This window comes from Daktulosphaira vitifoliae, unplaced genomic scaffold, assembly GCF_025091365.1.
Source record: "Daktulosphaira vitifoliae isolate Bord-2020 unplaced genomic scaffold, ASM2509136v1 Scaffold_1, whole genome shotgun sequence".
Taxonomy (NCBI): domain Eukaryota; kingdom Metazoa; phylum Arthropoda; class Insecta; order Hemiptera; family Phylloxeridae; genus Daktulosphaira; species Daktulosphaira vitifoliae.
This window is the reverse complement of record NW_026099572.1, coordinates 10,242,276-10,253,771: the sequence shown is the minus strand read 5'-3', so window position 1 is coordinate 10,253,771 and position 11,496 is coordinate 10,242,276. Positions and strand designations below refer to the sequence as shown.

At 27.1% G+C, this 11,496-nt stretch overlaps 1 protein-coding gene across 2 annotated transcripts in view; it reads right to left on the bottom strand.

Moving 5' to 3' along the window:
* Positions 1-241: 241 nt before the first annotated feature.
* LOC126896927 (nicotinate phosphoribosyltransferase) overlaps positions 242-11,496 on the bottom strand; it is a 36,270-nt gene continuing 25,015 nt past the window's right edge. The window contains exons 4-15 of one of the 2 annotated variants that reach the window (XM_050670120.1): positions 9,851-9,977; positions 5,025-5,108; positions 4,807-4,934; positions 3,557-3,675; positions 2,883-3,076; positions 2,059-2,106; positions 1,583-1,723; positions 1,385-1,509; positions 1,176-1,319; positions 957-1,093; positions 763-891; positions 242-697 (exon numbers count right to left, since the gene is read on the bottom strand). In XM_050670120.1, coding sequence (XP_050526077.1) covers positions 620-697; positions 763-891; positions 957-1,093; positions 1,176-1,319; positions 1,385-1,509; positions 1,583-1,723; positions 2,059-2,106; positions 2,883-3,076; positions 3,557-3,675; positions 4,807-4,934; positions 5,025-5,108; positions 9,851-9,977 — 1,454 coding nt within the window. In that variant the 3' untranslated portion in view covers positions 242-619. The remainder of the gene's footprint in view (positions 698-762; positions 892-956; positions 1,094-1,175; positions 1,320-1,384; positions 1,510-1,582; positions 1,724-2,058; positions 2,107-2,882; positions 3,077-3,556; positions 3,676-4,806; positions 4,935-5,024; positions 5,109-9,850; positions 9,978-11,496) is intronic. The other variant, XM_050670121.1, reaches the window with a different exon arrangement.

The following is an 11,496-nucleotide window of genomic DNA, read 5'->3' as shown; positions in this document are numbered from 1 at the left end:
TTAATAATCAAACTAAAATAAAGGAATGCAAGTTTTTACATTTTACAAGTTTTCTAATAAGATAACAAAAATAAATACATTTTTTATATTAACACTTTACTAGATGATGTACTATTGTCAGACTAAAAATTCTTAGATTATTTTATATTTTTAATTTGTTCATTTTTAATTATCTCTATTTGATTCTAAAAATTAAATAACAAAAGTACCAACACAAGAATTATATCTATAATAATTCTTACAATAAATTATAATGGTGATGTTTAAATATTATATTTATGTAAAACATAAAATTTAGAATTAACTTGTTAAATTTGAAAAATAAAAAGCAATTAATACTCAATTATTTGGTTTCATTAGTAAAACAACAACATAGAATAAAAATAAAAAACTTAACATTATGATGCTAATATTATATAAACTAAAAGAGATGCAGTTTCATAAAAATACCAAAATATTCTCTCATGAATGCTTTATAAAAGTTTGAATATTTAATAACATATTTACTACTATAAGATAAACATATTAAGTTATAGTGAAGTAATAATAGATTTGGTAAAAATCTAAAAGAGAATATTGAATGGTAACAATTTAATTTAGTTGCACTTTGATTATATGTTTAAGATAACTCTCCAATTGGTGAATTTCGCATCCATAACTCATGCATATACTCATATAAGTTGTCCGAAACAGAAACCTTTATTTAGGAGAAATTAATTTGAATAAATAAATTCAAAATAAATTATACAAATTGATATAAACCTTATATGGTGTAGGATTAAGATTCCTTCTTATATCAGGTCTTAGAGTCCTTAAAGATTCTTTGACATGTTCTCTTATTTCTCTTAAATCTGGTAAATATTGTGTTATTTGACCATCTTTCCAGTAAACCTTAATAAAAATTATTACAATGGATTAAAATAAGAATAAAAAATATATATTTTTGAAAGTATTACTTTGTATAATGGTTTAATAGCTGATGGCACAACAAAAGCTCGTTTCTTTTGATCAAATGGATGACGACATAGAAGTTTATTTTTAGCAACTGGAGGTGTTTCATTGGACATAACAAGCATATCTACCAATGCATAACCTGAACACATGATTTTTCATCATTTCAGTTATTCTGTTAATTTTAATAAAATTATTATTATTTTAATAAATTTATGTCATACCATCACCACCAAACAATCTAAAAGCATCCTTTTTACCAGGCATTGTAATTTTTCCTCCATCTTGACTTAATTTTATACGTGGTAAGCTGTTAACTTCCACTAACTTATAAACACAGCCTAAAGCTGGTTGCCTTTGACATGTAACTAAAATTCAAGCATATTTAAAAATTAAATTGATAAAAAATATTTTTATTAATTTTTAAGTTTACCTAAATGTGTTCCTATTCCAAAACAATCAATGCTATGTTTTTGATCATTTAAACTCCAAATTGTTTCTTCATTAATGTCATTTGAAGCAATAATAGTTAAATTAGCGAACCATGGTATATTAAACCTATACAATTTTATATAGACCAAATTATCAAAGTAACCCTATTCAAAAGAAATTATTTGTATTTGATACTCACTCTTTAGCAACCAAAATAAAAGTTTCACGAGATTTATTAGATAAATAAGCTAAATCTCCACTATCAATTCTTACGCCAATGGCTTTGTATCCAAGATCATTCAAAGCTAAAGCAACGGCACAGAAGTTTAAAATTCCACTCCTATAACAGAATACAGTATTTAAGATTAGTTATGTTATTAAGTTCAAAATTTACTAGTAGTTTATTTATTAACTATAAAACTAATACTATAATATATTAGCCATTTTAAACCAGTGCGAACCATTTAACCTAATCAAGCATGCGTTTCAACCAACATTTATATGTGGATTTTTACATGCTTTAAATGTAAAAATTTGATGGGTTTATTAGTGAAGTATTGATACATAATAAAAATGATTATCCTCTAACATATAAGTATCAAAATTAACCTAATATATTAAAAGCAATGAGCATTATTCCCTTGGACAAACACATGCGATAATGGGAATTCTTACCCAAAACTTGAAATGACAGGTAGTTGTTTTGGTCCTAAGTAATGCCACCTGTAATATTTAGAACAGAAAAAACTGAAATTTTTTTTTTTTTTTGCTATAGTTATATCAATTTTTGTGATTTAAAAAAATGCAAAAACTAAACATTCCTAAAACTTCAAAATTTGTTCTTTACTTAAAAACATTTCATTAAAATTAAAAGCATAAATAATTAATACTTAAGAATATAAAAAAATTATTAAAGTTTTATAGCATGTTAAAATCTTCACAAGATTATTATAGTTAGTAAAAAATTCTATTTCAAAGAAAACTACATATTTTCTCACAAAATTAGTTGTTGTCAATTATGTGAAATATTTGAATACTTTTTTTTTTTACTTACTGTTCAGTTTTAAAAATATTAGTCATTTTTTAATGTATGTATTACATGAAGTTTAAAATGCATAGAAGCAAATAAAATATTTCATATTTCAAACGCGATAAATGATTATAATAAAAATTGATCACTCATGGGTAATATTATTTATACATGAATTTTTATATGACCAAAAAGAATTAATTACAAAATTATCTAAAAACGTTACTTAAAATATAAACATTTTAACAATATAAATAAATATGAAAAATAATTAAATACAAATTAATAATTTTGGATAAAAATTTTAAAAAATATAAATTTTAAGTTACCACAAATTTTTAAATTTTCACTTACAAAAATTTTTATATGTAATATTATAATTTAGTTTTAAAATATTAATAATCCCATAATTACATTATTTTTACTCCATTATATAATATATTATGCATTCAGTTTTTTTTTTACGTACTTATTAACATCATATGTATCAATAAGAGCAATAAAGCCTTCTGGAAAAGCTATGGCAAATGAAACAAGTGCTGCTAGTTCTCCATCAGAAGCTTGACTTTCAGAAATATTCAATAGTTTTGATGTTTTAGTTCGCCATGATAATGTAAGTTCTATCAAATTTTGTTCTTTGCCATTCTTTATATTTTTTAAAGTCTAAAAAAATAGCAATAAGTATGTAAAATCTTTTATGTATCTTTTTCTTTAAAAGATTATTAACTAATCCATGTTATACATATACATACATACATGTATATATAACATAAGTATACATAAGACATCATTAAAATAATCTATGTTTAAACTAAAATACAATTTTTAGTAAAATTAAATTCAATAATCTCCACCCCTAAAAATATTTTAACAAATTAATACATATAAATTTCTAAAATTTTCAAGAATACTAATTTTTAAATTGGTAAATAAGAAAATTTTCCACTATTATGTCAGTAAATAAATGTGTTGACTGAAGATAAGATATTTTCTTTAATTTTCAGAAGCAGTACTAGAGAAAATTTTAGCATTAAATTTCCCATTAAAATGTGTACATTTTATGTATAGAAAACTCTTTTTTGTTTATTATATCAAAATACAAAAATTTATATTACGTTAAACGTATCACTACTATTCAAGTACCTTAGTTTTTAATTCACTAGGATCTGAAAATGATGTTATATAAGCATGGGCATGAGTTCCTTTAACTGGTATGTTAAACATTTTTCCAGCAAGCAAGTTACTTGTTCCATCAAACCCTCCTACAAATATACATAAGAATGTATTTTAAATGTATATATTCAATAATATAATAAAATCTTATACTATACACAGTATGGTATTATAGATAAATTAAAACTTCAATTATAAAATAATTACAAATGAAAGTATTAATTATATTTTAAACTAGACTCCATCTAGCTGGTTCTACGCTCCAACCTAAGATCATTCAAACCGTATTTACAGATATTATTAGGAGCATTCAATTGCACCTGGCACAATAAATATTTTACACAAAAAGTATAACAAAAATATAGCTAATATTTAATTATTAAAATGAGTAAAATTTAAAAAGGGTCACTAGTAAAATATAATAAGTATATCGGTTCACATTTAGTGCTGAGGTTAAAATAATATTATAATAATATTTTATCATTGTAAATAATTTTCCCAGTAAATTTTGCCTAGCTTTTTCAAGCTAATTTTTGAGCAAATTTTTAAATGTTTTAAAAGCAATTGTAAATTGGTTACTTTTTTTTTTTATTAGTTTTAAAAATACAGTTAGATACTTTTCTATTTTTAATCAACTACTTCGACATACTAATTCGATTTTGAGATTATAATACTCTTGATTTTATTGTTTATTTAATATAATTTTACTTTGTGTAACAAAAAAATTCGATTTAATTGGATTCATATTTAATGATTATTTGTATTATAGAAAGTCAGATATTTGTGTTGCATTTAAAACAATACTTATTTCACGTGACTCCAAACATAAAAGTCCTATCACTAAATTATATCCAATACAAATAAATTATTTAGAGAGCGAACTCTATTGAATATCACGTTAAAAAATTTTGTGTCAGAAAATAAAAAATTAAACTACAAACGTCGAAAATGTAATAAAGCATTTTGTAAGGTATTCGTGTTTTGATACAGGTGCACGAAATAAATTCAAGTTTAGTGTTGATTACGGTAAAATAAAAAATGTAACAATACGCAATTGGTTCAGTACCAGTCACAGTCTGACACTACGTAAAACGCAATCAATAAACAAGTACAACCAGTACCCAGCACATTGCGATTGTAATAATTGATACTGAAGAAGTTACAACCGCACCAAATGTTTAGTTTTATAAAGCAAGTGTGGTAAAAAAATACATGCATACCTATATAAGCGTATTTAGAAGCCGAGAGTCCACCATCAGGACCTTGAGCTCGCCTAAGACCAAATTCCAATAAAGATACATTGTCACCAGCTGCCATTCTATATCGAGCAGCATTGGTAGCCATTAAACTAAAAAATGAATTTAATAATATTTTAACAAAAATATTTCATAGTATATTAACAAACAATCAAATGACTATCTGATCTTTTATTTCATACCTAGAAAAGTTAACCAATGTCAATAGAGTCGTTTCCAGAAGTTGAGTTACAATTAATGGTCCTTCTACACGAATTAAAGGTACTCTGTAACATCAAAATAACTTACCATAAATATTCCAAAATTTATTGAAATTCGAGTAAAAAATAATGATATGCATAATAAAATCTAAATTATAGACTTTTGGAATTTTAAAAGGATTCTGGGTTTTTTTTAGGACTTCGGAGTTCTAAATTCTTAATTTAATACTAAATTTTATTTCCAATTCATTCTTTATACACCTATTTCCGTACCAATTTTGATTACAAAGAAATTTTCGTCTCCGACCAGTTGTCTTACTCTAATATTTTTATTACTCGTTTTATTAATATTTCAAATATGATTAGTTAGTGTACTAGTAAAAGTGTAATATATTAATTGTAAAAGCGTTCATATTGTTATATTAAAAAAAAAAACAAATAATTTTTGAATAGTATTCAGTATTAAATATATAATATAATGATAAAGGGGTTTTTTTTACCCGTTTATAATTTAAAATAAATAAATAAATATAAGATAAATTAATGCTATGATAAATTTGGTAGTAAATTTAAGATTAAATTGTATTAGAGTATAAATACATGCACATTAAATAAAGTATTCGCGATAACTTATCTCGTAAAACATACTTCAAACTTAAATTTAAAAATCTTAAATAAACAAAATTTTATAAAAGCAGTTATTCAATAAACAAAAAAAAAAGATAACTGAAATTATTATTTCTTAAATAAATTACTAAATTAGATAATTTGAAATGTTTTTAATACGTTTCATATAAATGAAGTATAATAATTAAAATTCATTATGCCTAATTCTATACATAATACACAAGCATTACGTAATAAATCAATAATTGATTAATTATATTAAGTTTTTTAACAAAGCATTAAAATAAATAAAAATGATAAATTGATAATAATTATACTAATTTACTGTACAAAGGTCAAAATGCATAATGATCGACTAAAACTAAACTATTGGTTCAAAAATTAATGAAATTTCAACCACTTAGTTAATAATAATCATATTAATTTGTTAGCATGTATATAATAATAACGTTTCGCAGAATTTCTCAGTCTTCACAAATAATAATTAAACCTAATTTATACACGTTTAAAACAGCTAAACTTATTATTTTATATTAATGTGAAATTTTTCACAATTTCGTAAATTTTTCAAATATAAAAATTCAATAGTAGGAAAATAATTTAATACTCTTTTTAATATTAAACTTTAACTAGATAATCCAATACAATAATTGTATTTGTTTATATTATGTTTAATTTTTTCAATGTTAAATTAATTGGTATGCGTAATGATGACTATTGTCAAAACCGGTCGTATAATAAAATACTTATATTTTTTATAAATATAAGGACGGTGTGGCTGAGTCAGTAACGCGGCAGTGCTTGACACGCACTGACACGGGTTCGAAACTCGGTCACGGGCGGCTTCTTTGCCGAGCCAGAGATCAGTTCGGTAATTGGCGACTCCATCCCTCTCTCAGGCGACAGACTAACCAACCGTCCCGGAGTATCAATAGTTAAGAAACCTCCTCCTTTGGGGGAGGCCGCTACGGCCCTTTATGGGCTTAAAAAGAGTTTAAAAAATTATACATTTATCACAATACTCACGGATTTGTTTGTACTAGATTATCTAATATAATATATGTTATTATATAAATTTATAATATAATATATTATATTATAAAAACTCAAACTATTTAAATAAAATTAATAGAGTTATTAGTAAAACGGCCAATTATAAAAGCATACTTAAGTGAGTTACTTAAAAAACCTAATATCACTAATAAAAATGAATATTACTATTGGGGATATTACAGTGTTGAGACAACAGTGTTGTTTGTAACAATGAGAATAATAGAAACCCGTTTCAAGACTTACTGAACACTCTGTATACCCAGTCAAAATCGTAGGCTGTTTAAATAAATCAATTAACTATAAATAGAGTTATTATCACATGTAGGTATACAGAAAATATTTAATATATGTGTACATATATTAAATAATGTACCAAATATTATCGTCGTTTCTTGTTAACTAATATACAGGGTGTTCAGTAAGTCAGGAAACGGGTTTCTATTGTTCTCATTGTTACAAACAATGAGAACAATAGAAACCCGTTTCCTGACTTACTGAACACTCTGTATGTTAAAGGTTTTGGGTTTTCTGATTTATTATTTCTAACTTATATGTAGACAATAGACATTGGTCGCGTTGACACAAGTCGTTAGCATTTACTACCTGCTTATAAATATAATTTTCGAATACTTTTAGATAAGGAATACTACAAATTTGTTTTGTATTCGACTGCTGATGAAAATCATTGATGACCGTTATCATGATCTCATTGCCACAATTTTTTAAATAACTTGGTTACATAAAAGGAACGAAGAGTGGAACGAGTTCTTATTTTGGAAGAACTGGATCTGGAACAAGTTCCTTCTTAATATAAAGAACTAGGATCTGGAACGAGTTCATATTTTAGAAAATGAACGGGGAACGGAACGAGTTCCATTTAAAAAGGAACTTTCCCAACACTGGGATATTATGACTTAAGTTTAAAGAATAAAAGGTAAAAACAAAAAAATTAAAAAATCGATCGATCTCACCATAAAAAAAAACCAGCACAGTGGGGTCGCAGAATAGTTAGGACAAGTACAGATAATAACTGAGAGTAATTAAAATCATTAACATACAAAACGCTTCATTATAATTTTGTAGATAGTGTTTAACTTTTTGAAGGATTTGTTGGGTTTTTCTAAAAACAAATCAACTCCTATTTTCTTAATTATATCCTGATCACAAGTAATAATTTATAAGTATAATAAAGGAATAAATAATTATTATAGCAATTAAATTTAGTATTAAAATTTTTATGAAGATATTATAAAAAATAGTTGTAAATTTCGGTACCTCTATGGCAAACATTTATCAGAAAAAAAGAAGAGAGAAAAGAAAAATAATTTTCTTAATTCGATTATTCAGACCTTTGTAAGCAAAAAAAAGTAGTGACAGACTCAAAAAAAAAAAATAATTAACACATAGTAAAATTAATACCTTCGCATCAAAGCTAAAAATTATCGAAAATGCTAATACTTCAGAAAAATATTTAAATTGTTACTATTATTTTTACTAAGAAAGTGAATGCACCAGTTTTGGGCACTATACTACTTATGGCTACAAATTAAGTTGATTTGTTTTAGAAGTATTTTTAAAGGGGTTTTAAGCCAACATGCACTAAAACTCATTAATTAATTAAACACCAGATTAATTTTTATTGTAAAAATTAATCTGTTTCAAGAATAAGAGGTATAGCTCATGATCTATTAACCAAATATTAAATGGCTACAATAGGTTTTATGGTGGCTATAACTGATAGTCTTTCTATTATTATTATTATTATTATTATTTTAAATCTTTAAAAAATAATAATAAGCCCAGCTAAATAAACTCCAGTAGCGGTTCGTAGTTTTGACGACGAGACGATCGCACCCCTACTAAAATTAATTGTATATTCTTAATTCTACATTTTTATTAAAAATGCAAATTTTTAAATTATAAGATACATTTATCGTTTACGAACATTTAAGTTTTTTCCCTCAGATACCAGAAGTATATGTAGGTGGTACGTATTTACACACGAGTAGTGTTTAGACGACCGGCAGCGTCGTCCATACGGAAAAATTTTAGTATATTACTATATGGGTAATTTATTTTTAGAAATAACTGCGTGTACGCTCATCGTTTTATCAGTTGCTATAATTGTATAATCACTATTATTATCTTCATTTCTATTTTCTTCTGCGACCTTTAAAATAATAATATGTGAAGTGGCTTATTTAGTGGAAGGGGCACAGGGGCACGTGCCCCCCCTCCCCCATTGACTGAGTCATGTAAATATTTTATCAAGCAATGTAATAATGTATAATATCATTAGAAAGTTAATTTTTAGTTATCGATAATAACATGGGTTTATGAAATGTTAGTCGATAAGCTGTCTTGGGGAGCAAAATTTAACGCCCGCAGTTGTCCCGATAATTTTATCACTTATTTTTGAATTATTTATTACGTAGAATTATACACTGTATAAAAATAAATATTTTCATTAATAAAAATTGATTCAAAACTAATAACAGAATTTTTTTCAAAAAAATCTAAAATATGAGTTAACAAAAGTTATGAGCAAAAAAAAAGTCGTTTTATGGTACTTTATTTATAAACACTTTTTGTGCTCCCCCCCCAATATAAATTTCTAAATACGCCACTGAATATATGAATTAAGTTTAGTTTTATTATATTTAATTTGACAATTTTTGATACTAATGATTAGTGGTATTATATTTAAAGTCACATCCCTACTACCAGCACCCACGAGACGCCACTGATAAACTCGTATCAAAGTCAAAGCGCCTTATAGGGTACTTTTTAAAATCATAAGATTAAATATTATATATGCAAATACAAAATATTAATGAGATACATGCGTATTAACTGATATTGATTATAATAAACAAATTCTATAGAGTACATTATCGCAGAAAAGTCAAAAATTTAATAAGTTATAATATTAAATTGCTTGATTAAAAAAAAAACAAGATTTCAATAAAATTAAACATTTGAAAATACTTTTAGAATAACTTTACAATTATTCATCACTGACCTAATTGTATATTATCAAACAGAAGTGACAGTATTCAAACCATCAAGTGTACCATAAATCATGTTAACCTTAAGATATGCAATAAATTTATTTATAATTAAATTACCTTGGAAATACAACGGAGCCTTCGTCAATGGCATAAAGAGTTACATCTTTAGCAGTGAGTTTTTTCAAATACGTAAAAAATGATTGTTCTATTGTCGGAGGTAATGCAGTTTTCAAGTACTCAATGTCTGGAAAATATAAAGATAAAAATCTAAAATGTTTCACTTAAAATTTTAACAAATAGTGTAAGAAACACTATTAAATTATTTACTGCATTTTATTATTAACTATTAAAATTAATTTTTTAAATAATTAAAATACATGTTTTATGTAAAATATTATAATAAATAATTTAAACTATTGGTAAAATAAAATAATATTAATGGGGTAAAAATTATTAAAAAATACATATTTCTAAAAGCTAACAAATTACATAAATTTAATCAAATATATTTTATTTTAAATAATTAATTTGTTGGTTTATTATTATTAATAATAATACAATTGTTCTAATTATTGATTAGTTAGTAGTCTAGATATTGTAGCGGGTACAAAGTGTACGTATCCCAGGCAGCATTGAAATATGACGTAATAGAAATTATAGAGTTGTAGACTATTTTTATATTTTCAAAATAGCGATGCATAAAAAATAGGCGCCAGAATTATGTACCCCGGTACAATTCAATAACAGAGTATAACAAAGCATATACATGTACTTAATGAAATAAACTGAAACAGCCATTCACAACCCAATACAGATATTTAAATACGTCATATTTAATCAAATATTCTATATTGAACAACTTAAAAGAAATATCACATGCCCATAATCAAATATCCTCTGTAAACCTATAGGTTTACATCGTATTCAAATTAAGATACTAAACCAATAAAACGATGGGGTCTAAAATATAATTTATAAATACCAACTGATTGATTAATCAAACACATTTTTTAGAGTCGCAAACATAAAAATAGAAGGAATATAATAGCTTGTAAGTGTAGACTGTCAGGATGATCAAATAGCGATCGTCGCATTTTAAAGTCGTTATACTAGGGTTATATGTAGTCAGATCAGTGATAGATGGTTGGCGCTCCGGCGGACCACCATGCTCCGGTGGCGGGCTCGCCTCTCGGAGGAAACGACGAGAGGCGAGTGGACCAGGTCCCTCATAGGACCCGACCGCCTGGAGAGGTGGGTGGACCGGACACGCGGTGAGATGTCTTACCGTCTCACGCAAGTGTTGTCCGGCCACGGCTGCTTCAACGAATACCTTCACGGTATTCGGAGGGCAGCCGCGCCGACGTGCGACCACTGCCAGGATCGCCCGGGAGAGGCAGACAACGCTCTGCACACCCTCTTCCGGTGCGAGGCGTGGGCCCAGGAACGGGACTCGCTGGAGTCCCGTCTGGGGTCCACGATCCGCGTCGGGTCCTTGGTGGACCTGATGTTGGGAAGCCGGGAGACGTGGAGGCTCGTCCAGGCGTTCGCCGAATCCGTCCTGAAAAGGAAGGAGGAAGCCGAACGCCTAAGGCAGCGGCAGCCGCGCCGCCCGGTGCAGGAGGACCTAAGGCGCTGGTTTAGGCCGGCGCCTCAGGTATTCGTGTTTGTGTTTTGTGTTTGTAAGTTATTTATGCCCCCTTCGCAAAGTCCTGCCCCCACCTCCACGTGGTGCAACCCGGGCAACGGATCCCGACTTTTGGGAT